This window comes from Heptranchias perlo, chromosome 37 (genome assembly GCF_035084215.1).
Source record: "Heptranchias perlo isolate sHepPer1 chromosome 37, sHepPer1.hap1, whole genome shotgun sequence".
NCBI classification, from domain to species: Eukaryota; Metazoa; Chordata; class Chondrichthyes; order Hexanchiformes; family Hexanchidae; genus Heptranchias; species Heptranchias perlo.
This window is the reverse complement of record NC_090361.1, coordinates 2,774,354-2,801,155: the sequence shown is the minus strand read 5'-3', so window position 1 is coordinate 2,801,155 and position 26,802 is coordinate 2,774,354. Positions and strand designations below refer to the sequence as shown.

The 26,802-nt window shown below is 41.8% G+C and overlaps 1 protein-coding gene across 1 annotated transcript in view; it reads right to left on the bottom strand.

Annotated features, from left to right (window-relative positions):
- LOC137304234 (voltage-dependent P/Q-type calcium channel subunit alpha-1A-like) overlaps positions 1-26,802 on the bottom strand; it is a 503,508-nt gene that overhangs the window by 437,535 nt on the left and 39,171 nt on the right. The window contains 1 exon segment of the mRNA XM_067972791.1: positions 12,578-12,838. Within this exon segment, the coding sequence (XP_067828892.1) occupies positions 12,578-12,838 (261 nt within the window).

Below are 26,802 nucleotides of genomic sequence, written 5' to 3'. Positions count from 1 at the left end.
CTGGCTGCATGGACGGACACGTGGCAGGTGAAATTTAATGCAGAAAAATGCAAAGTGATACATTTCAGTAGGAGGAACGAGGAGAGGCAATATAAACTAGAGGAAACAACTCTAAAAGGGGTACATGTGCACAAATAGTTGAAGGTGGCAGGGCAGGTTGAGAAAGGGGTTAAAAAAGCACACGGGATCCTGGGCTTTATAAATAGAGGCATAGAGTACAAAAGTATGGAAGTCATGATGAACTTTTATAAAACACTGGTTCGGCCACAACTGCAGTATTGTGTCCAGTTCTGGGCACCGCACTTCAGGGAAGATGTGAAGGCCTTAGAGAGGGTGCAGAAGAGACTTACTAGTATGATTCCAGAGATGAGGGACTTTAGTTACGTGGATAGATTAGAGAAGCTGGGGTTGTTCTCCTTGGAACAGAGAAGATTGAGAGGAGATTTGCTAGAGGTATTTAAAATCATGAAGGGTCTAGACAGAATAGATAGAGAGAAACTGTTCCCATTGGCAGTGGGGTCAAGAACCAGAGGACATAGATTTAAGGTGCTTGGCAAAAGAACCAAAGGTGACAAGAGGAAAAACTTTTTTTTAAACACAGCAAGTGGTTAGGATCTGGAATGCACTGCCCGAGGGGGTGGTGGAAGCAGATTCAGTCATGGCCTTCAAAAGGGAACTGGATAGGTACTTGAAAGGAAAAAATTTGCAGGGCTACGGGGATAGGGCGGGGGAGTGGGACTAGCTGGATTGCTCTTGCATAGAGCCGACGCAGACTCAATAGGCCGAATGGCCTCCTTCCATGCTGTAACCTTTCTATGATTCTATACCATACCAAGCAGTGCCTTTACCCATTAAGTCATTGTAGGATGGGAGAGGGGTAGCATTTTAAAAATTATATTCTGCAATGAATGCTCCTTTCACCTTTAAACCTCCCCTAGAAAAGTCCCATTCTTATTCTCCACTAAATTATTTTGTTGTATCCCCTCATTCTGTAATATAACCTTCTCCCCCAGACAAAATAGATAAATAAGCCCACTGAATCCAACTCTAACTATCAAATAAACTGATAAAAAAGACCTAAATCAAAGTATCATAGATCTTGTCAGAAAACACAAACTTTTTCCTCCAGTTCCATCACAACCAAGCTTTGAAAAATTACAAAAACCTTCTGAAGCCAATATTTGCTGAACAAACTTTTGGCTGAATGACGAATATTTTTGATGGGAAGGCAGGGGTAGCTGAAGGTTTTAGTTGGTGAATTTTTGAACTCATCAAGCTGTTAGATATCAGTGTTCAGCCATCCAGAGCAGCATTCTTCTCCTGCGACAGTGTCCACCTCTCCGACACCAGCACAGCCCTGACCCATTCATCAGGTCCATGGGCAAGGACTGCGGACTATAAAGCATGGAAGTGTGGGCCAGAATGGAGGGCGAGGAGGCCTTTCCCCTCCATGGGGGGATCTGAGAGCTGTTATTGTTGTTTCCCAGTGCCTAACGCCATTTTCTACATGGCAACCCCAGGATGCAGTGGTAACACAGGCAGATAGAAGGGAAATCCACCAGGAACCCAAGCCCCACACCACTGCATGGGCTGGTGAGAAAGGAGCGGCCAGCAGCAGTCCCAGCAAGGGCGGGGGAGGAATTGGCAGGTTGGGTGGTGCCCGAATTTTCCATCATTCTCTGCCACTCTCCCACCTGATTTTGGGCAGGATCATGAAGAATCTAGCCCCTGGTGTCATTATTAAGCAGGTCAGGTTCACCATAGTTAGATTCAGGGTAAAGTTCCCTCGAATCTGTCCCCCTCCAAAAATGTGCCTCACAAAAGAATCACTGTTTTACGGTATTTTGTATTTTCTCCCTTTCTCTCTTTTATGTTTCTTTAAATGGGATTAGCTTTATTTTTTAAAAATCATCTGTTAAACTCTGAAACAGTCTTACTAAAAATAGATTCCTAGCATTTTCTGTTTTTGTTTCAGATTTCCAACATCTGCAGTTTTTTTGCTTCTTGTCATTAAAAACAAATAGTTGCTTTACAACATAACTAAAATACCCTTGGACTGTTTTTTCAGGCTAAAATGAAAAACAGATCAGCAGGCTAGATTTGAATGGGGTGCTGATTTTATTAAACTTTATTTGGGAAGGAAGAGGATATGTATGCAGTTTTTCTTAGAATGCCACAATCAAGTGATGCAATTTACATCATGAGATCATGCATTTGTTAAAAAAAAGTTTGCTAAACATTTTTTAAATCAAGACAACATCCTTTTATAGATGCCTCCTTAGTAGCATTCCCTTTAAGAATTAAACTATGGGGAGGGTTGGGGCGGGGGGGGAAAGAGTGGAACACACAGGAGCTTCATGGAGAGACAGAATGTCAGGTTATCTCGGCTATGCCATTGAGTGGAGGAGGGATGCCCCAACAGACAAAGAGATTGAAAGCCTATTCCTTGTTTCCCCTATCCCACTGCCCTGGGGCCAGGGAGCAGATGGTCTGGTTGTCCTCTCAGCTGAGAGAGGCTGCAAGAGAAGGAAGATTTCTTTTTAAACAAACTTTTAAAAAGGAATTGGTAAATTGGCATGACAAAACTAGCTCAGAGTTATTTTTGCCAAAGATTTATATTACACACACACAGGTTTTGAGTCTCTCATATTTTGTTACAGATGCAAAACAATCTTTAAAGAAAAAGAGAAAGACAGTCTTTTCCTGCTGTTTTTTTATGACCTTGAGGAGGAACCAGATAGCCTCCATTTGATTTTACAATGTCTCTCTAATTACAGCAGTTTAGACCTTGCAGCCTTAAGCAGCTGGCTAAGTTACACAAAGCTCCACCTTAGCAACATTAGATTATAATGTTCCTGTCCTTGTTTGAACAGAATATCCTCCAATTTACCATGAGCAACATCACGGGAGATCCACTAGTTTAAATCAAATATTCAAACAGATTTACAAAAGGACATTTTTAATATTTCTTAAAGAAAGAATATAGATTGGAAACTAGTACTGAACATAAAAATCTCCAGTTCTATGCTACTGACACAGTAAACCTTTGGGTTTTTCATTTTAGTTCTGGGTGCTTCATATATTGTTGATTAAGCTTTATGAACCCAAACCCACAGCATTCCACTCAGCAATCTTCACCTCCCCCCTCCTTCTCCTGAAGCTACTAATTTGGATTGTGAAAAATAAAACCTGCTTTTGTCACTTATAGCCATGAGCAAAACAGTGCTAATTAGGGAGAGTAAAGTGGAGTTGTGGATTGATGATATAAAAAAATGAATCCCTTTGAAATGTCATAGCAAACAATATTTTGGGGGGGATCAGGGATACTTCAATGCTTTGCACTTATCTTTCCAACATCAAAGCCACATCATTTTAGGCATTAGTACTCATAATACAGTTGACAGGTCATTAGCTTCCCACCTCCTGCTCAGCAATGGCTCCAAGCAAACCTCCTGCTCCGTTTGTCTCTGAGCCTCTGCTCCTGGCTGACTCACTGGGCAATATTACCAAAACTGGGATTTATCACTGACCCCTCTCTTTTTCATGATGTCCAATGAGAGAAAGCAAGGGATGAGAAACCTGGGTCACACCAGCATCTCTGGAACAAGTAAAATGTCCAGCCATGCTTTTTGGAGAGGAATATTCTTTTTAAAAATGAACAAGAGAGTCTCATTATCAGACTCTCAATTAGAGGTCAAGGCTACAAAGAATTACGATCAACACCAACATCCTATGCTCAGTTTGATAGATTTAATTTTTGTTTCAAACACTGAACATTAGGGTGCTGACAGGAAAGGGTCAACAACAAAGCAGCTCAGCTAACATATACAGTCTATACTGAATTACACCTGGCTTTAGAATGATCACTAATCAAGTTAATGAAATGTTTTCTCCACAGTCAGGTTTCTTAACTCCTTGAAGACAACTGCCAGTATCATCAGCTTGCATTGTTTACATAACAAAAAAAAATCAATGACAGAAATGAACAGGACAAAGCAAATGGATGTTAATGTTAATTCTTCTGCTTTCTTTTTGCAAAATGTTCCTGGTGGCAAGATATTTAAACATCAAATCCAAAATGGGGGAGTAATTCAAAATCCTCATCCTTGTTTACAAATCCCCATGATCGGATCCCACCCAACCCCTGTAATCTGTCCCAGCTCACACCCACTGCTCTTCCAACTCTGACCTCCTGTGCATCCCCCCCCCCCCCCGCCACTTCCACTCCACTATTACATGATGTGGAGATGCCGGTGATGGACTGGGGTGGACAAATGTAAGGAATCTTACAACACCAGGTTATAGTCCAACAGTTTTATTTGAAAATTACAAGCTTGTGATTTTCAAATAAAACTGTTGGACTATAACCTGGTGTTGTAAGATTCCTTACATTTGTCCACTATTACAGGCAGAGCGTTCTGCCATCAAGGCCCTGCACTATAACCCACCTCCTCACTACTTCTCTCCCCACCTTCAAAAGCTTCTTGGTCACCTTCTCTATTCTTGTGTCACTGCTGAACATGTTCCTCCCCTGCAAAGGACCTTGAGATGTTTACTGTTTTCAAGGTGCAATATAAATGTAATTTGTGGAACAGTCCCATGGCAGTGGTCACTGATGGATGAACACCAGTGAAGCAGTGAGTTGTATGTATGCCTCCATTTCTCTCCTTTTTCATTCCCTTCATTTCCACCCCCCATCCCGGGTCAGTGCTAGGAGGTAACACTTCTCCTTAGGTTGATAGGAAGGAGGAAACCATAATTAATTGGAAGGAAAGCACAGCTCCCATGATGGTCCAGATATTAAGTGAACTGACCAGTGTAGCACTGATTCTTACGGACCAGGAACATTAAATCCACACTCTGTGCTGGGTTAGGTGATCTCAAGCAGGCCAGCAGTAGGCATATGAAAATGAACTGGGGGCAGGGGCGAAGGGAGGTTAAAAAACACAACTAGGATTCCTGCTACTGATCATTATCCAGCGACCCTGGCTAGAAAGTGCCAGCTTGTGGATGTCAGGTGAGGGCAGGATTGGGTTTGGCTATCATGCTCCTCCACAATTAAATAGCCTGCTGACACTCACAGTCCAGGCTCACAGGAGAAATGGCCACAAGCAAGATTGTGGAGGGTTGGATGCACTTGTGAAACTGTAGCATAGCAGGAAGTCAGTTCTTCAAGAGGAGAGGCAAGGGGAAATAGAACAATGCACTGTTCAACACTGGTACTGACACAGGTCTGGGAACCAGCCTGCCTCAACTCCTTTCCACCACCCCCCAAAAACGTTAAGGAATTGAAACCTTGCATGATCTGATATGAAAAGGACAGAGTACTAACTAAAGGAGGTGAGGACGAAAATCAAATAAATTAAATCTATTTGCACAAAATCAGTGATATTTCCAGCATTGAAACATTAAGGGTCAAAGGGCTAAAGACAGAACCGAAATTACTTGCTTCTTCCAATTTATACAAGGCACTAAAAGAACCAAAAAATTGGTTAAACTCTAATCAAATCGTTTTAGCATCTCATGGTTTGCCATTGTCGCGGCTCTCTTTATTCAGAGCCTGCTGTTGTCAATATTGTGTTACTAAAAATTTTTTTAATTAGTCTTCAAAGATAAATAGAGCCATAAAGGAAAGGAATGTTAATATCATCGGTGGCTCGTTTCTGTTGAGTTCAATAGAGGCATGATTTAGACAAACTGATTTCAATTAAGAGCAAAGACTTTTCTGAAGATGCAGGATTAGAGCCATAGCTTTGATTATTTTTTTAGAAAACAGGGAATTTAATCAAGTTTTCACGTCATTTCCATTCCATTTTCTGCACTGTTTATCATTAAGGATTATGAAACCGGTGCAGGGTCCTATGCAGCATATGCTTTAAAAATAGCATATCTGAAATGGCCTCTTTTTATTTGATTGCAAGCATTTTCTCCTTTTCTTTCTGTGCACTTCCAGCTCCATGCACAATGCTCATTTCCTGCTTTCTCAAATATTTCTATTTTTTTTAAATTCATTCATGGGATGTGAGCGTCTCTGGCAAGGCCAGCATTTATTGCCCATCCCTAATTGCCCTAGAGAAGGTGGTGGTGAGCCGCCTTCTTGAACCGCTGCAGTCCGTGTGGTGAAGGTTCTCTCACCGTGCTGTTAGGTAGGGAGTTCCAGGATTTTGACCAAGCGACGATGAAGGAACGGCAAAATATTTCCAAGTCAGGATGGTGTGTGACTTGAAGCAGAACGTGCAAGTGATGTTGTTCCCATGCGCCTGCTGCCCTTGTCCTTCTAGGTGGTAGAGGTCGCGGGTTTGGGAGGTGCTGTTGAAGAAGCCTTGGCGAGTTGCTGCAGTGCATCTTGTCGATGTACACATTGCAGCCACGGTGCACCGGTGGAGAAGGGAATGAATGTTTAAAGTGGTGGATGGGGTGCCAATCAAGCAGGCTGCTTTGTCCTGGATGGTGTCGAGCTTCTTGAGTGTTGTTGGAGCTGCACTCATCCAGGCACGCGGAGAGCATTCCATCACACTCCTGACTTGTGCCTTGTAGATGGTGGAAAGGCTTTGGGGAGTCAGGTAGTGAGTCACTCGCCGCAGAATACCCAGCCTGTTATTTATTGTTAATTTAATAGTACAGTGGTGATCGGAATTCCTAATGTGCAACCAAGACATAGAGACCTGGAAAGTCCTAGGTTCACTTCCTGGCCTGGTTCTATGTTAATTGATTTCAGCTGGCGCAGAAGTACAGGCCGGGGGGATAGACAACCATAGTTGCTGCCCTGATTTCTATGCAGTGATCCTCACTGGATAGTGCATGAAAGTGTGATTTTGAGCATGAACAGGATCAGGCTCAGCTGGGATACCCTCCACTGTTAAACAGCCCACTAACAGCAAAGACCAGGGATCAAAACTGCAGATCATCCCATTTTAAGTGTCTCAGTACCACACTGGACAGAATGAAGACCAGCAAGGTCACCAGGGGATATCTTGTAGGGTTGTTTAACTTGCCTACAATATTACATTTATAAGGTTAGACTGATAGATTAACCATCATCAGACTAGCACTTGCAATAATGATGGAGCTCTGGACTCCAAACCGCATACTTAAAATGGACCAAATTACTCCTGCCATTCTGTACGTGGGAAAGCTCAGCACACCATGTCCATGTATACAATCACTTCCACTTATATAGGGCCTTTCACATTAAAAAACGTTCCTCAGGGTGCTTTACAAGGCAAGTGGTAAACGCCAGGCAGGAAATAGGAGAGAAGTTAGTGGAGGTGACCAAACGCACAGCTGAAGAGGTAGGTTTTGAGGATAGAGAGAGAGTGGTAGATAAGGATTAAGCAGAAAATTCTCGAGTGCAGGGCATAGTATTTGAAGGCTGTGCTACCAACGTTGGGGCAAGAGATTGGGATGCACGGTAAACCAGAATTGGAAGAGAGAAGATCCGTGCTATGATTCTGGGGCGATTGTTGAGGTAGGATTGAACATGGCTATGTAGAGGTTGGAAGAAAAGAATGAGGATTTTGGAGTAGAAACATTAGGGGATAGGGAGCCAATGGAGGAGTAATAAATTTGTGGGCCTTAATATGGGATATAAGGGGCAAGTACCACATATGGAAAATAAATCCCTTTTTGCCAGTTCCATCAACTCAGTATCACCAGGCAAACTGGGAGTGATAAGTTATGAAAGTGGGCCCATATTTTGTTTATCACTCCACATCCTACTACTAAAGAGGGTCATGCTGCAAGTGAACAGGAATGCACTGAAGCAGTCTGCTCAGCACAGAAGCTGCAGGGTAGTAGGAGAACTACCTATGATTGTCGTAATTATACTTTTAAGATTAAGACAAGTTGATAAGGCTGTTAAAAAAGCATCCTAGGCTTTATAAATAGAGGCTTGGAGCACAAAAGCAAAGAAGTTATACCATACCTTTATAAATAACTGGTTATGTCTCAGCTGGAGTAATGTGACCATTTCTGAGCACTACACTATCGGAAGGATAGCAAGGCCTTGGCGAGGGTGCGGATGAGATTTACTAGTATCATTCCAGAGATGAGGGACCAGTAACGTGGAGAGACTAGAGAAGCTGGGATTGTTCTCTTTAGAGCAGAGAAGGTAACGGGGAGATTTAATAGAGGTGTTCAAAATTATGAAGGGTTTTGAACGAGTGATAGGGAGAAACTGTTTCCACTGGCAGGATGGTCGATAACAGGAGGACACAGATTTAAGATAATTGGCAAAAGAACCAAGGGGGAGATGAGGAGAATTTTTTTTTACACAGCGAGTTGTTATGATCTGGAATGCACTGACTGAAAGGGTGGTAGAAGCAGGTTCAATAGTAACTTTCAGAAGGGAATCGGACATATACTTGAAAAATAAAAAAATGCTGGATAAGAGCAGAGGATTGGGATTAATTAGATAGCTCTTTCAAAGAGCTGGCAGAGGAATGATGGGCTGAATGGCCTCTTTCTGTGCAGTAAGATTCTATGATTACAGAATTTCGACAATAATTCTGCTATCAATAGTGACAAGTAAAGTTCAGGAAATCACTAAAAGGTCATTTAAAAAAAGCAAACCAAGCACTGGGGTTCATTTCTAGAGGGATAGAATTGAAAAGCAGAAAAGTTATGTTAAACTTGTATTGAACCTTGGTTAGCCCATACTTGGAGTACTGAGCACAGTTCTGGTCTCCATATTATAAAAAGGATATAGAGGCACTGGGAAAGATGCAATAAAGATTCACAAGGATGGATAGCAGAACTGAGAGGATATACTTATAAGGAAAGGCTGAACAGGCTGGGGCTCATTTCTCTAGAAAAGAAAAGGCTGACGGGTGATCTAATAGAGGTCTTCAAAATTATGAAGGGGTTTGATAAGGTAGACGCAGAGAAGATGTTTCCACATGTGGAGGAGACCAAAACTAGGGGCAAGAATATAAGATAGACAGTCACCAATAAATCCAATAGGGAATTCAGGAGAAACTTCTTTACCCAAAGAGTGGTAACAATGTGGAACTTGCTACCACAAAAAGTAGTTGAAGCGAATAGCATAGATGCATTTAAGGGGAAGGTAGATAAGCACGAGGGACAAAGGAATAGACGGATATGCTGATAGGGTTAGATGAAGAGGGGTGGGAGGAGGCTCGTGTGGAGCACAAACGCTGCCATAGACCAGTTGGACTGAATGGCCTGTTTCTGTGCTGTAGACTCTGTAACTATGTAATTCTATGAAGTTGGGCTTCTTCGCTTTGGAACAGAAATTTCAAGATGATCCAAGTTTTCAAAATTATTAAGGAAATTAAAAAAGTTGATCTAGGAAAATTGTTCACTATGAAAATAACAAAAGTTAGGAAGTAAGACGGGAAGTCAATAGAACTGTGGAATGAATTACCAGAGAAGTCCACTGACACAGACAGTATAAATGAAGCAATAAATGTGTTTGGGATTGAGGGATATGGTGCAAAAGTGGATAAATTGGGGCTAATAGGTATATCAAAAAAGACAAGTTTATTGGTCTTAATAATCTTTTTCTGTTCTGAAAATTCTTATACAAACTACATGGCCTCATTTACATAATTCATAATAATTTACATAATCCTGCATATAGTATGTGCCAACACTTTAGAATGTGTCCAAAGCACAATTTTCTGACCAACTCAAATTTCTCAGCAACCAATCAATAAATGTGAGTAGTGGTAACGTGCTTTCTGAAAACTTTCCACTATCCGCTTACTTTACTGTCTCTCACCAAATATCTCACAAACTTCTACCATATCCTCCAACTCACCTTAAGCAATGCCGTATGTGCTCCACTAAGGTTTTTTTTAAACTGAACACTTAACAGAGAGTATCTCTAGGAACAGACTGAAATTTTGCCTTTTGAAAAAATTATATATACTCTTATACATTCCCAATAAGTATACAACAATGTGAGGCAGAAGTATGATTTATGACATACACTTTCTTTGCAATTGTGATGGACCACACAAAATAACAGAATCATCACAGAATTACAAAGTTATGAGAAAACTTTGTAATGTTTACAATATAATGTACGAACATTTTCTATTAGTTGGCTACCTAATCACAGGAAATGTATGTATACCTGATTGCATATAATCTGATATCACTGCTATTAGGCTAGTGCCAATGCACAATTGAAAAGGAGCAATTTAATTTCTATAACACTCACTATATACAAAGTGATGTTTCAGAACACTTCACAGGTCAGTGAATAGCAAGTGGACATCTGGCAGGAGGGAAAGAGAAGAGAGCCAGTGGGGGGGTGGGGGAAGATTGGAACACAGTCAAATAGAGTCATGTCTTGAAGCATTTGAAGAGATGAAGCTGGCAAGGTGATATGCTAAGAGGGGGGGGGGGCGGGGAGTGAAGGAGGTCTAGAGGGTGGGCGCATAGCAACTGAAGGTGAAGTTGCCAGCAGTGGAACCGGGAACAAGAGGTATACTGGAGGATGCAGACTGGAATATATGGATGGAAGAGATCACAGAGAAAAGGGGGACCAAGGCTGTGCAGGGATTTGAAGTGGGGGAGGGGGGGCGGGGGAAATGAGAAATCTTAAAAGTTAATTCTCTGGGGCACAGGAAGCCAAGCAAGGACAGAGGTGGGTCTTAATACATATGAAAACATGGAATCACAAGGAGAGCATTGGAGAAATCCAGCCACTGAGGTGATAAGAACATGGATTAAGGCTTCATTAGGAGGGGGATGAGGAATAACGGTGGAGGCAGGAAATGTTGTGGAGATGGAAGTAGTCTTGGTGCAGTGGATTAGACACCGGCCTTCCTCCTCTGGGACACTGGGTTCAAATCCAGCCCAGACTGATGGGATGAATGTCTCCTTTGTCTACTGGTTGTAAAAGTTCTCTGTGAAATCAGTTTGGCAGTCTCAACCTAGTTCCTCATGGGCATGGGACTAATCTTGGGAAAAAAAGACCTGGGCCAATTAGGAAGGAAAAAAATGTCATACTAGTGCAATAGGAGCTGCTCTTTGGAGGTTAGGGCAGAGGCACATTGTTGGAGCAGAGTAGAAGTCGCTGTGCTATGCCTAATCTGGGAATGCTTGTTTCTGAGCACTAGCATCCCTCCCTTTGATGGGCAAAGACAAAAAAAAACATGGACTTGGTGACGGGGGCGGGGGAAGAGAAAGGAATCTGAAGGCAGGGATCAAACTCTACACCAAGGTCCTACACCTCTGGGCTTAGCCTGAGATCAAGTCTGGACGTGCATGGGTGTTTACAACAGCTGAAGAAGATGGCTTTGGTTTTGCTGACATTAAGTTGGAGGAAGTTTTGGCTTATCCAGATCTTAACATCAAATAATCATTTGGTGACAGTGGCAATAGCCATGGGTCAACAAAGGAGATGGCTAGGTAGAGCTGGATGTCGTCAGCATGGACATGAAAGCTGACTCCAAGCTTCCAGTTTGTGTGAATTCCCATTTCATATGCTCATGTATTCATTGTACTTTGACATTTATAAAAATTTATTGTCATTTCCGATTTTGCATCACGTGCTCAAATGATAGGGGAAAGCTAGATATGAATTTAATAAACAGGGCATTGAGCCTCTCTATAAGTTTAGAATTTTGAGCAGGCATCACAGGGTGACATAGCAAAGCCACTACTTTAGTCTGTATCAAAAAATAAGCAGACTGCACTCTCCAGAACATGGGTAAAGATTTTGGGCTCCAATTAAACTTATCCAGTCACCATAAACCAATAGCCCGACTGACAGAAATTCAGAAATATGCACACCCACTTGCTATTTTTCTATTCTACTCTCAGGTATATGTGGATTTAAAAAAAGCTATAGAGGTGCTGGTTAGAATCTTGTACCAGTATAGACTCTAATCTATGCATCTTCTCTGTATGATCATGTGTCCATTGGAGTGCATGTGACTGTGTGAACACGCGCATGAAAAAAAATCCTATTCATCACCCCAACCTCTCTGAATGGTTCCCTAAAATAGATACAACCCCGCGTCAGCAACACCAGTTAATGCATCCCTTTCCCATCAGGTAATTAACCAGCTCTGTATCACTATAAAAACAAAAGTCTGCAATTACATACCAAATAAAGGCATCTATAATTTATTCTAAGGAAAAAGCTACGATTGGACAGGGTATATTAATGACAGTTATAAATATTTGCAAATGGCTGGATATTTCCCTCAACATGAAATTGACTGCATCACAGTGTGGCGAAATTTTTAAGCACGGCAAAATTTTTGGTGGTGATTGGTTTTATTTTGTTTTTCCAAAAAGTCCTCTGACTGCAATGGCAATGCAATCGCCATCCAATTTACATGAAGGGCCAGTCACAGCAAATGCTACCATTAAACCAGTGAAACTGACATTATGCTATCATTATACCAATGAAACTGGCATTATGCTATCATTATACCAGTGAAACTGATTTTATGCTATCATTAAAACAGCGAAACTGACATCACTTTTCAGCGTGAAATTAACATCGTTTGATTTCTTTTTCAATCGATCGAGAGAATTGCAGCTATGCAATACTTTAAAATATATCAATATATTAGACAAAATAAAAAAAGGATATGGCCATTCTGTGATCTTTTTGGCATATTTTCTTACAAAGTTGTCTTCACTGAAGAGAAAGAGAGATCTGTTAACTGTGAAGCAGTTTTGTCGGACGGGGATGGGGTTGTAGAGAGCCATGGTCCGGGCTCTTTGGGCCATCGACTGCTTGTACATCCTCTGAGGTGCTCCTGGCGGTCCGCCCTGGCGGCTGCCGCCGCGTCCTGCGCCTCCCTGGCCGGCTCCATACCTGGCCGGCACCTCGTCTCCAAATCTCGCCATTCTATAAACAGATGCCAAAGATCACCATTCAGTAGAGAAATACGGCAACTCCACATTACATCCCATCTGTTCCAATACTGGTGCACATGCAATTAGTTTAGTTTTTCCTGTTTTATTTTTTTCAGTTTTTCATTGTCCAGCGGGTTATTCCTTCATCTAATTTGGTCATTTGCAGATTTCTAAGAAATAATTTTCCCCTTTCCTGTCAAAAATCAGATCTGATATTTTCTCGATCGTTTCTGCATCTGCAGTTTTTTTTTATTCTCCCGATCGCCTTTGCATCATCTGCATCTCAAAGCTGTAGAATCCCAGAGTAAAATCCACACAGCCTCCCAGGCAAACATCCGCCATCTACTCATGCCTTTCATCGGCTTCCTTCAGATGCTGCATCGCCAAACATTTTCCTCCTCTCTCATCTATTATATTAATCAGATAAAATATTATCTAGAATGCAAGTGTCTGATCGACTGGCAAAGCGTAAGCAATAGGGAGCATCTGATCAGATTTATACAGCCAACCAACAGCCCACAGCATCAAAGCTGGCCACATGATTCCCACTGCCCAATGAGGGGCCAAAACCCAGATTTTATTCAAAAAAGCTTAGTGAGAGGAAAACCAACAAATTTCCATTCCCTCTTTAAAAAAGAGCCCATGCCACCAGGGAACCAATGGCTTTGGATTGGGAGGAGGGTGAAGCAAAATTGGATTTTAAGACATACATCAACTGGCAACCTAAAAATATTCATACAAATTGATCAAACCCCATGTTGAGTTATTAGTCCTTTAAGAATGGATAATTTACTGACCCAGATTCTGTGATATCAAGAAAAGCAGTTCTAGTACTTTGTATTAACATTTGGTCCCTGTCCAGTGTCTCCCTGATCCCCCTCCTAAGGCACATAAAGTAAAACTTCACAACAGTGCCCAATCTTACATCTACACTATATATCCTAGACAGTACCATTCTGCGACATGATATTTCTACTTCTCAGCCATTCAGGAACCACCATGTTCCGCACTGTATTTGATCATCTCTAACTTCACTTGCCCTTGTAACATTCACTCCCCTCTCTAACTAGATATGGTATTCATGCAGCAATGGACTGGGCCATGAGTTGCTGTTGATGTGCTTTCATATTGGCTGACAGAACTTTATAGGTAATGGGCTTGTAAAATAAATTACCAGGGAAGGCCATTGCAGCAGACAGTATAAACTAGTTTAAGTGGCAAATAGATACATTTCTGGAGAAAAATGGAGAGTAAGCAGGATTGACATCTGACAAAAAGAGACAGGATCTATCATGGACTCCAACTAACCCACCAAATCGCTCAGAGATACAGTGCGCAAGCCTTTTGATGACACAGCCACCATCATTTCAGCGGCCTATGTTAATTCAGTGACATCAGGACCCTCAAAATTCCCAAATGAATAACTCCTAATCACCAGAATCCATTTTAAATATAAAATAAAACATGAAATGGCAAAAGGCTATTCAGTCCATCAAGCCCCTTTAACAATGTACAATCCACCCTATTATGGATTCCACACCTCCCATTTAATGTCCTGAGGGAAGATTTTGCATAAATATTCCCTGATCACCAAAGGTCCTCAAAGAAAATTCATATGGATGAAAACTTACCCACTCTGACATCACTATTATTCAACCCTGGCCTGAAAGCATACAATGTATAGCAGAGGACAGAAAAAATATTAAGCTTAATTCTTTCAACAGTTTGATGAGAAATAGACACCTTCTTCAACTTAATTGTCAATGAAATCACTGTCTACAAAGTTTCCCATTACTTCTATCAGTTAGTATTGACAGAACAAAGTTGGCTAGTATTTTGTTAATGTACAGGTGATTTTAGTTTTCTGTCTAGTCATCAACACACTCTATTCATAAAGTGATTTTTAAAAATATATATTTCAAACTACATGGCTAAGATTTTGATTTTCCAAAGTCAACCACAATGTTTTTTAAGTAGAGATAGATTGTGACAGTGTTCTTTCCCTGTGGACTTGGGTTCAAATCCAGCCTTGACTGATGGGATGAAAGCCTCTTCTCTGCCAGGGGGCCGAGGTGAAAGAGGAAGTCTCTATTCAATTCCTAGCAGGCATGAACACATAGCACAAATATATCCATAGATTGGCACTGCTTGGCAGTCTCAGAGATGGTTGTTGTAGACAGAAAAAATGTCAGTACTGTACTAATAAATTGTCACCAGATGTATTCGATATGTGTTGAAAGTTATCTACTGGGTCATATGTACTCAGCAAACCATTGTTTTCTTGATATATACAAAAGGAGATCTGTTCTACTGATCCCACCCACAATTAACATTTTCACTGTCTTAGGGGTTTCATATTAGGCCACATTACCGTGTGCAGAACATGGATTTCAAGATTTCATCAATATTAGTAATATCTGGATGGAGGTTCTGTCCCTTCACTCCAACTGAAATTGAGTGTCCGTATGACTCAGTGGGTAGCATTCTTAATTCTGAGTCAGTATGTTGATTCAATGTCCCACCCCAAGGTTTCAGCATTCCAGGCTGATAGTTCAGTGCAGTATTGAGGGATGGCCAAATTGTTGGAGGTGCCATCCTTTAGATGAGCTATTAAACAGAAGTCCCAATGTTTCAGGCAGAGTTTAAAAATCCCATGGCATTATTCAAAAAAGACCAGGGAAGTCTACCATATACTCAAAGCCATACATTCCTGCAATTTCATTACAAGTTGTTTACTCATGGAGCAAAATCGGCAGTCTACTGGTTTGTGTTAAAATTCTGAGCCTAATCTGATGAATTCATATTGTACAAGGTGCACAAATCCAGACTCCATTTCATTTTTTTTCTGGAGCCTCAAATATTTGAGTGCAATCTTCTATTTGACTTGATTTTTGAGGGTTAGACTTTCTCTTTTAAAGTATTCCCCCTCCCCTTCCTTGGACTCCTTTCCTGACTAGAAGGGTGCATGATCTTCCAATTTTTTTTTCCCAATACCCACTTTGGGAGGAGCCCAAGAAACAGTCTAGATTACTCTTCACTTTCCCCTCCCTTTCTATTCTGCACTTGCACATGAGATCATAAACAAAGGGATCGATTTTAAGTTCCAGGCATGGTCTAGCCAGCAGCTGACCTGTCCAGGAGCAGCAGCAGGAGGACCCAACCGATTTTAATGGCCGGGCCTCATTAGCATACCATTAGCTTGTGTCCCGACCAAAACAACCTGGAAGTCAGCAGGAAGCAGCTGCCTGGCCATTGAAATCAGACAGGCCAGAGGGAATGGTCCCAAGCACTAAGGTAAATCTTCAGGAGGGGGATCTGACAGAGATCGTGGAGGGGGGAGGGAAGCCCAGGGCACGAGAGACCCACGGTTTCCTTCTGAGGCCCGGAGGAGTCCACAAGGAAAGTTTTTAAAAATCCCAGAAGTATGCACTGTTATTCTGAAATGGCAGCCCAGTTGTGTTACACTGTTAGTGCTGTGTAGTAAAGGTTATTGTAAAAATCAGAAATTTCAGCATAGTAGGAGACAATTCAGCACATCATGTCTGTGCTGGTGCTAACTCCACATCAGAACTCTAATCTACTCCAATCCCATTTCCCCTCTCTTTCCTCATATCCTTTAATAGTCTTCCTCTTCCAGTGTTTATCTAATTCCCTCTGAAATACCATGATTGACTCAGCTTTAATTGCCACTTGTGCTAATGGATTCCATATTCTAATCTTGAGTTTATGTCCCCTTGTCACATATCAGTAGACATAACGTTCACTATTTGCCCTCTAAAACTTTTCTATAATTTTGAACACTTTTTTTAGACCTCCCCTTTTATGTGCCAGTGAATAAAGCCCAAGATTTTTTTTAGTCTTTCATCATAACTGTATTCTCCCATCCCTTCCTTCATCCTATTGAATCTGTACTGCACCTTATCCATGGCTCCAATATCTTTTCATAATAGGGTGCCCAAAACTGCATATAGTACTCCAACTGTGGCCTAACAACTATATTATACAGACTCATCATCACTCCTCGCTTTTATATTAAATGCCCCTATATATGACTCAGAATTCAATTCACTCTTCATATGGCTTTTTCCAGCTTTTAAAGATTTGTATGTTGTACCCCGAGGTACAACATAGCTTGGGGTACAACATACAGATTTTGCCATCTGGGACTGTGACAAATAACACCAACTTCATCTTTTGTGAAACTTGTTTGTTTATATCCTTTAGACCTGTAAAGTGATTTTTGTTTTTTCCAAAGGTGTTAGGTTGTGCCTCAGTAAAACCCTGAACCAGCCAAAGCCTGGAATGGAATGGTCTGGGAAAGAAAGTAGCAGCTATGAGAAAGATAGGTGGGAGGGGAATAATTACTACACAACTGTTAGTGTTAGTAGTGCTGCATGAATGTTTGAAAGTCATAAAAATAAACCAAGTTATAAAAATAAATCAGAATCAGTTTCTATTCTACAGATATTTTATTCTCTGAGACAAGTTCTGTAATTAACATCGTTTAATTTAATCAATTTTTCAGCAATGCACTTCCAACCAGCCATCTACCAGTTTTCAATTTCAGGTTTCCTATCCACACGTTTGCAGTAAAACCTATTTCTTTATTATACTCCAAAACTGACATTTTCCTCCAAATCTGTCAACTATGTTTGTTTCAAAATCACAAGGTCCACTTTACTGTAGATAAATGATGTTGTACTGTACCTTGTAACAACTTGATCTGGCAACTTTTAGGAAATCTGTTTGTCTGATAGAATGGTTTAAATTTGAATGTCCAATCAAACACTCTGATGCAAAATCCAGTTGTATGATTGAGTATGTTGAATCTGAAAGAGGATCTATCTGTTGCAAGGTTAAAGTCTTACAGGATACATATCAATTTAAGGTGAACTCTATTATAGCATTATATTTTAGTCTGTAGTTATTCAAGATCACATCCACTGCTCCACAGTCAATACCACGAAACCTCTCAATGGATGGAGTCCATTGAATCAGTTTTTAGATAGTCAGAAAATCCTCACAATTTGAGGCTGGAAAAGAAAGGAGAGGGTTCACTTCAGCTTAGTATTTAGCATTTTTTGAGAAGTGTCAGCTTGGCCCAGATGGTAGCACTCTCACTTTTCGGTCAGAATATTGAGAGTTTCACTCCCAATCCAGGGCCTGAGCACACAATCTAGGATGACACTCCAGTGCAGTACTGAGGTAAGTGTTAAATTGTGAAGAGATGCCATCCTTCGGATGAGATGTTAAATCAAGGCCTCATCTGCCTGTGCAGGTGGATATTAAAGATCCCGTGGTATCGAGAGCTGTTTGAGGGGTCTTGCTTCGCACAAATGGCAGCCATGTTTGCCTTCATAACAACAGACACTGCAGTTCAAAGTAATTAAAGTAATTTATTGTATGTGAAGTACTCTGAGGTGTAACAAAGTGCTACATTAATGCAAATATTTCTGTTCCTTGATTAATCCAAAAGAAAACCTTTCTAATCCCTCATTTGTAAATAATTTGCGGGAGACATTTCTGCTACAATTTTGTCTCTAGCTCTCCTGAAGCCGCTGACTCTTGCTGTGGTACATTTCCACAGGCACTTGTCACTCTCTGATATCTAAACCAATTGGCATGTGTAAGCCTAGGCAATGAGTGTCAGTCAGCAGGTTGTTGGGGGATGGAACTCACAGCCTGTCCTTATCTCACACATACTAAAGCATTGGATAGTGATCAAAGATGGGAACGTTTACAGAGTTTTTCCCTTTCTAGCAAGGGGCATTGAAGCTAAATGTAGCATGCATTCCACCACTATAGCTGAAAAATCATCTGCCATCACATCCCTTAAAAATGGATATTAAAAAATGCACTTTATGTAAAAACACCAGAGCACTTCTGATTGCTTAGTTGGTAAAGGGCAACATCAGTCTTGTATCAACTGGCCTTAGAAACACATTATCAGCAAAGTATGCAACATACTGCTGGTAAGGTGTTTTCTCATGCTCCAGGAAGCAAGCAATTCCTTCCCGTCAGTGTTGTCAGTGGACTGGCCTAAAAAAAAAGGAGATCCAAAATGACATAACTGGGATAGGAAATTTTCTGTTTTTTTAAAGAAGAAATATTGTTGTATGTAAATGTATGTTCACACTTACACACACTCACGGACACACACACACACACACACACACACACAGTAGAGGAGTATTTTGGGGCGACAAAGAACTGCCCTTAGGTCTTTCTTTCCCTTTAAACTATATGAGACAATTCTAAGAATGGCTTGCGTTTATGTAACATTTTTATCACGTTTCTCAAAAACATGTCAATGCACTTCACGTACCATAAACTACTTTTGTTGCAATTCTTATACAGGGAAATACAGGTGCCATTTTGTGCACAGGAAGATCCCACAAACAGCAATGGGATGAATAATCAGTTAATCTATTTTTAGTGGTGTTGGTTCCAGGATTAGGCTGATAATCCTTCTGTTGAAGTTTTTTTTTATTCGTTCATGGGATGTGGGCATCGCTGGCAACGCCAGTATTTATTGCCCATCCCTAATTGCCCTAGAGAAGGTGGTGGTGAGCCACCTTCTTGAATTGCAGCACTCCATGTTGTGAAGGTTCTCCCACAGTGCTGATGGTATGGAGTTCTAGGATTTTGACCCAGCGACAATGAAGGAACAACGATAGATTTCCAAGTCGGGATGGTGTGTGACTTGGAGGGGAACGTGCAGGTGGTATTGTTCCCATGTGCCTGCTGCCCTTGTCCTTCTAGATGGTAGAGGTTGGGGTTTGGGAGGTGCTGTCGAAGAAGCCTCGCGAGTTGCTGCAGTGCAGCCTGTAGACGGTACACACTGCAGCCACGGTGGGCCAGTGATGAAGGGAGTGAATGTTTAGGGTGGTGGATGGGGTGCCAATCAAGCGGGCTGGATAGTGTCGAGCTTCTTGAGTGTTGTTGGAGCTGCACTCATCCAGGCAAGTGGAGAGTATTCCATCACACTCCTGACTTGTACCTTGTAGATGGTGGAAAGGCATGGGGGAGTCAGGAAGTGAGTCACTCGCCGTAGAATACCCAACCTCTGACCTGCTCTTGTAGCCACAGTATTTATGTAGCTGGTCCAGTTAAGTTTCTGATCAATGGTGACTCCCGGGGTGTTGATGGTGGGGGATTCGGCGATGGTAATGCCGTTGAATGTCAAGGGGAGATGGTTAGACTCTCTCTTGTTGGAGATGGTCATTGCCTGGCACTTATCTGGCGCGAATGTTACTTGCCATTTATCAGCCCAAGCCTGGATGTTGTCCAGGTCTTGCTGCATGCGGGCACAGACTGCTTCATTATCTGAGGGGTTGCGAATGGAACTGAATACTGTGCAATCATCAGTGAACATCCCCATTTCTGACCTTATGATGGAGAGAAGGTCATTGATGAAGCAGCTGAAGATGGCTGGGCCAGGGACACTGCCCTGAGGAACTCCTGCAGCAATGTCCTGGGGCTGAGATGATTGACCTCCAACAATCACTACCATCTTCCTTTGTGCTAGCTATGACGCCAGACACTGGAGAGTTTTCCCCCTGATTCCCATTGACTTCAATTTTACTCGGGCTCCTTGGTGCCACACTCGGTCAAATGCTGCCTTGATGTCAAGGGCAGTCACTCTCACCTCACCTCTGGAATTCAGCTCTTTTGTCCATGTTTGGACCAAGGCTGTAATGAGGTCTAGAGCCAAGTGGTTCTGGCGGAACCCAAACTAAGCATCGGTGAGCAGGTTATTGGTGAGTAAGTGCCACTTGATAGCACTGTCGACGACACCTTCCATTGATTGAGAGTAGACTGATGGGGCGGTAATTGGACGGATTGGATTTGTTCTGCTTTTTGTGAACAGGACATACCTGGGCAATTTTCCACATTGTCGGGTAGATGCCAGTGTTGTAGCTGTACTGGAACAGCTTGGCTAGAAGCGCAGCTAGTTCTGGAGCACAAGTCTTCAGCACTACAGCCGGGATATTGTCGGAGCCCATAGCCTTTGCTGTATCCAGTGCACTCAGCCGTTTCTTGATGTCACATGGAGTAAATCAAAATGGCTGAAGACTGGCTTCTGTGATGGTGGGGATATCGGGAGGAGGCAGAGGTGGATCATCCACTCTGCACTTCTGGCTGAAGATGGTTGCAAACGCTTCAGCCTTGTCTTTTGCACTCACGTGCTGGACTCTGCCATCATTGAGGGTGGGGATGTTCACGGAGCCTCCTCCTCCCGTTAGTTGTTTAATTGTCCACCACCATTCACGACTGGATGTGGCAGAACTGTAGAGCTTTGATCTGATCCGTTGGTTGTGGAATCGCTAAGCTCTGTCTATAGCATGTTGCTTCCGCTGTTTAGCATGCATGTAGTCCAGTGTTGTAGCTTCACCAAGTTGGCACCTCATTTTTAGGTACGCCTGGTGCTGCTCCTGGCATGCTCTTCTACAGTCATTGAACCAGGGTTGATCCCCTGGCTTGTTGGTAATGGTAGAGTGAGGAATATGCCGAGCCATGAGGTTACAGATTGTGCTGGAATACAATTCTGCTGCTGCTGATGGCCCACAGCGCCTCATGGATGCCCAGTTTTGAGCTGCTAGATCTGTTCTGAATCTATCCCATTTAGCATGGTGGTAATGCCACACAACACGTTGGATGGTGTCCTCAGTCTGTTTGAATTTCTCCAAACAATAATTTCATTTTTTTCACAATTAAGAACAATAAGATATATTCATATTTCTCACGTTTGGTTCTTCAGTAATTTCTGAATCTTCCAGATCTGATGTTGATTGAAGTTATAATTGTGAAGATTTATGATATTTTAATTTTAAAGATAAAAGGGTCATATTTTATTTTCAATTAAAATTTTAATTGTGGTTGATTACTTGAACAGGTTTGTGATTAGTTGATTATTGGAATTGGTGGGGACAAGGTCTGGGGCTGGTTATCAAAATGAGTGGGATCAAAGCTGGAGCTATGTTTGGATATTGGAATGGGTGGTGTCAGTGGCTGGGGCTGTGGTTGGTTATTCGAGTGGCTGAGGCTGTAGCTGGAGCTCTATAAAGCACCTCCCTTTACTAAAGCCCTCAGGGCAGAATTTTCCTCTGTTTACTTTCAATGAAAAAATATTCCTGCCTCGGTTCTGCAGCCACCTTTATTTTAAAATGTTTGCTTTAGTTATTTACACTTAAACATTACCGATCACTGAGGCACAGCTTCATACTGCAATAATGCATCATGACTGAGATATGATTCATTTACGACTTGTGTTGTGATAACACCAACAACAGGCTACATTTATATAGTGCCTTAAACGTAGAAAAAAGTCTCAAGGCACTTCATAGAAGAATAATCAGACAAAAATCGACACCAAGCCAGAGAGGTACAGTCCTACCCACTTACGTCGAACTCATTTTTGTCAATATCCTGCTTATATCAACAAAAAAGTGACGCTGCAGTTCCCTTCTCTGCGCATTAATAATAAATACTTACCACGTATGTTTAGGTAGACATAAACTCTGGCACGTTTATTTTGACAATTTTTTTTAAAGTCCCTAACAGTATTAAAGGTCTTCTTTTATTACCACTTATGTCAACAGCCGCTTATCTTCACGTGTGACGTGTCAAGGAAGCAATAAGGCACTGGCAGATGAAGGCATCATCGTTTCAGTAAAAAAGGATCAAGACAACAGCCAACAAGAAGCCGAGGAGCCTGAAAACAATAATAAAGAGTCCAACGATGACAATATTTGACATGTGACGTGCAAAGAAGCATTTAGCATGTGTGAAGAATTGCAGATATTTATTGCTCAATGGAGCCACTGAAAAAATGGAAGCAGCTAAGTATTTAGATAAGCTACAAGCACTAATCTGTAAAGAACAAGTGATGTGTATGAAACAGTTTAAAAAAAAGAAAATACATTTAAATAAAAGGTCAAGAAATTTAAAATTTATAAATTTTAGTTAAATTTAAATATTTTTTATTACAAATGACTATTATTTATATATTGTTGTATTTATATATTATATTTATCATTTCTAGTATATAAATAATTTTTAATTAAATGTAATATCTGCTTTGTCAACAAACTTAGAATGGTCCTCAACATATTGACATAAGTGGGTAGGACTGTATTAGGAGTGTGACTGAAAGCTTGTTAAAAGAGATGGGTTTTGAGAAGAGTCTTAAAAGAGGAAAGGGAGGTCAAGAAGTGGAAAGGTTTAGAAAGGGAATTCAAGAGTATAGAACCTAGATTGCTGAAGTCACAGCCTCCAATGATGGGACGAAGGGATGTACAAGATGCCAGAGTCAGAGGAACGCAGAGTTCTTGGAAGCTTGTAGGGATGTTGAAGATTATAAAGAGAGTATTGAGCAAGATCATGAAGGGATTTAAACACGACGATGAGAATTTTAAATTTGAGGCACTGGGGCACCAGAAATTTAGGTCAGCAAGAAAAAAGTGGGATGGGTGAACGGAACTTGGTCTGGGATGGGATTCGGGCAGCAGAGTTTAGATGAGTTGAAGTTTATGGAGGATGGGAGCCTGGCCAGGAGACCATTGAGTCTGAAGGTGACAAAGGCACGGATGAGGGTTTCAGCAGAAGATGGGTGAAGTAGGGGTGGAGGCAGGCAATGTTACAGAGGTGGAAGCAGGCGGTCTTTGTGACGGAGAGGATTTGGGTTCGGAAGCTCACCTCGGGGTTAAATAGGATGCCGAGGTTGTGAACATACTGGTTCAACCTGAGATAGTGGCCGGTGTTGGGGGTGGAATGTTGGTGAGGGTTCAGAGTTTGTGGTAGGGGCCAAAGACGATGGCCCTGATTTTAATTGCCCGCACCTGACTGAAACCAGGTTTGGGGGGGCATTTAAAATAACCGGTGTTAGTTAACCCCACCAATCCCGCTTCCTTCCTGCCATGTCCCCATATTAACCTGCTCTTTTGAGCAGGCGAGCAGAACACCCCCAGGAAGGAAGTGGAAGTGGGGCCCTGTTTTAAGTATGCAGATCGGGTCCAATGATCCACAATATTACCCAGAAGCCTGAGTTGGGGTGGGGGAGAGGGTTAGTGTCGGCTCCAACGTCAGGCAAAACCTGCCAGGAGCCGGATTGAGGGCCAGAAGAGGCCCAGCAGGTACGTTTTAAATTTATTTCTCAGGTTTTCTTAGCCTCACAAGCCTAGGGCCTCCTTTGAACTGGACTACCCACCCAGCCTCCCGATTGCGGCCCCGAGCCCCGAACCCCTACTGACTGCCTCTTGCTCATGCTCCTGCCCGCTGGCCAGGTTGTCAATCTGACCAGCTATCGGACGGAAGACTGTATCATTTTATTTAAATGAGGACCTGCCATTGAGATTGGCAGGGCCTCCACAGGCAGGACCTTGCCGGGTTCTTCGGCCAATTATGGGTTCCCCCGCACCCTCCCCATAAATATCGGGGTCAATGGCTTTCGACTTCTAAATGTTTAACTTGAGAAAACTGCTGCTCATCCAGGACTGAATGTCAGACAAGCAGTCTGACAATACAGTGGCAATGGAGGGATCAAGAGAGGTAGTCCTGGATGTTGACGACGTACGAGAACAACCTGAACCCGATGATGTCATCAAGGGGAAGCATGTAGATGAGGAAGAGGAGGGAGCCAAGGATCGATCCTTCGGGAACTCCAGAGGTAATGGTGGGGAGGGTGGGAAGAGAAGCCATTGCTAGAGATGCCCTGGCTACGATTGGACAGGCAAGAATATAACGAATAGGGCAGTCGAAAATGAGCTGGACAATGGAAGTGGGTCTATGTTGAGGATGGCGTGGTCGATTATGTTAAAGGTTGCGAAGAGGTTGAGAAAGACGAGAAGCTACAGTGCACTATGGTCATGGTCACAGAGGATGTCATTTATGACTTTGATTAGAGCCATTTTAATGTTGTGGCAGATAATACAATAGCAATATGAAATGAGTGTCACTTATCCCTTTGTACAGTGTGTGTATATATATATATATATATATAAAAATGGAATGAAAAATGTTCTGAAGATTATTAGACATTATGCATGACATAGATACACACAAGTCTTTAAGGTAAGTCCAACCTCAAGCCAGGAGTTTTAATATTTTCCCCTCCTGGAGGCATGCACTTTTGTTGATTATGGTTGCATGAGCCCGGAGCATCCTCCAGTTCCTCACCTAAGTCAGCAGGCTCCTGGACCACAGGGGGGCATTACAGCTGAACACAATCCTGTCCTCACACAACATTCGCACACATACTTCCAGCAGAGCGTCCCTGGATACTGGATCAGCAACTGTATCGATGGTACATGGGAGCCCATGCTCTATCACTAGTAGAATGTGGGACTGCTAGTCAGAAGGGTCCAGTATTATTGTTGGTAGAGTGTGGGACCCCCATTCGGTGGAACTCAGTACCATCAGCAACAGAGTGCAGGATCTCCAGTCAGCGGTGAAGTGTGGAACTGCCCCATTCGCCCACTCAACTGGGTCTGACTCCAAATCTAGGACTCATTAAGAAAATACAAAAGTACAGTCGTGATCTTTATTAGCACATAAACAAATGTATTTTGTAAATATTTATCCAAATAGGGTCAATTTAATAGTTCAGTATTCAATATAATGGTTGTTAATGTTACACTTCCAGCATTTAAACTGTCCTGTTACTATGGGCCCTGCCTTTAGAAAGCAAAATGAAAGGTTGCTGTTGTCCAGTTTTAACAAATAATGACAGCATTGATGGGCTATGTATTACCTCAAGGCCAAGTATCATTCTGAGGTGCTACTGTAATTAATCTTTTATCTGCAGTTTCACATATCAGAGATATACTATTTCAATTAATTTGACTTTTCTGTAGACAATGCTGCCCAAACATGCTTTGTTGCCTTCCACATTTTCCTCCCCTTCACTATTCTAAGTCTAACCATTATTCATCTAATTTTCCTTCATGAAAAGTTATTAAAATTGTAAAAAGGTAAATCCACCTTTGTGTCACTTGATTATGAATTTGTCATGACGACAACATGTGGCTCTTCTCCCTCATGAAATTAAACACTAATACAGATCGAATATCAAAAAGTTTTTAATTATCATATCTAATATCTCTCCTTGAAGATCATAATTCCTTATTTTAAATTTATTTTTTCTTAATTTTCTCCTCTCCTGAAGGTGTTGGCTCATGTTGGGTAAAGTTCCAAGGAAGCCCTTGCCCAAGTGCCAAGTGTCATGCCCGAGTGTTTGTTCTTCATTTGGAAGTCCAGAAAGTGATTGTCAGCAGATTGTTTGAAAATGGAGGGGCATCTTGGCCAAATTCTGTCCTCACCTGATGTCCTCCTGGGCACATTTTACAGCAGGGGACCAAGAACGGTGATTAGGAGCAGGAACTCTATTTGATTTTCCTCTTCTTATCCCAAGAATGCTGAGACTAATTGTAATGCTGTCAGTATCACCCCAACCAAGATCAGCTAATTCGGTACAGATCAGGGATCGAACCTGAAGCTTTACTAGTCTTTATGTTTAAATACCACCCCAAGAAATACAACTATCAACTGAGGGAGAAATATAAATTCATTTGTTAAAAAATTACAAGTAAGTGAAACCTTGCCTTAATATATTTAAGCAATAACAGCACAACTTGTGATGCTCAAAAGGTTCTGCTCGGATCAGCACTTTCTGCAGATGACATATTTATATATTTGTGCCTGGGCCCATTTAATCACTCACCATGCAACACAATGTGAAAGGAACATTCTTTATTACACTATGAGTGATCTTTTACAAGACGTTGTTACCGCACAGTAGGTCATAGAGAAGTATTTGACTGGAAAATATTCACTGTACTGAACAATGAAACATGAATCATGGCGAGGAGTTCCTCACTCCAGGATTACAAACAGGACTAAAAATTCCACTAGTCAGTTCGCCAGGGGATGAGGTACTTCCTAGCTTTAGTGAGAAGT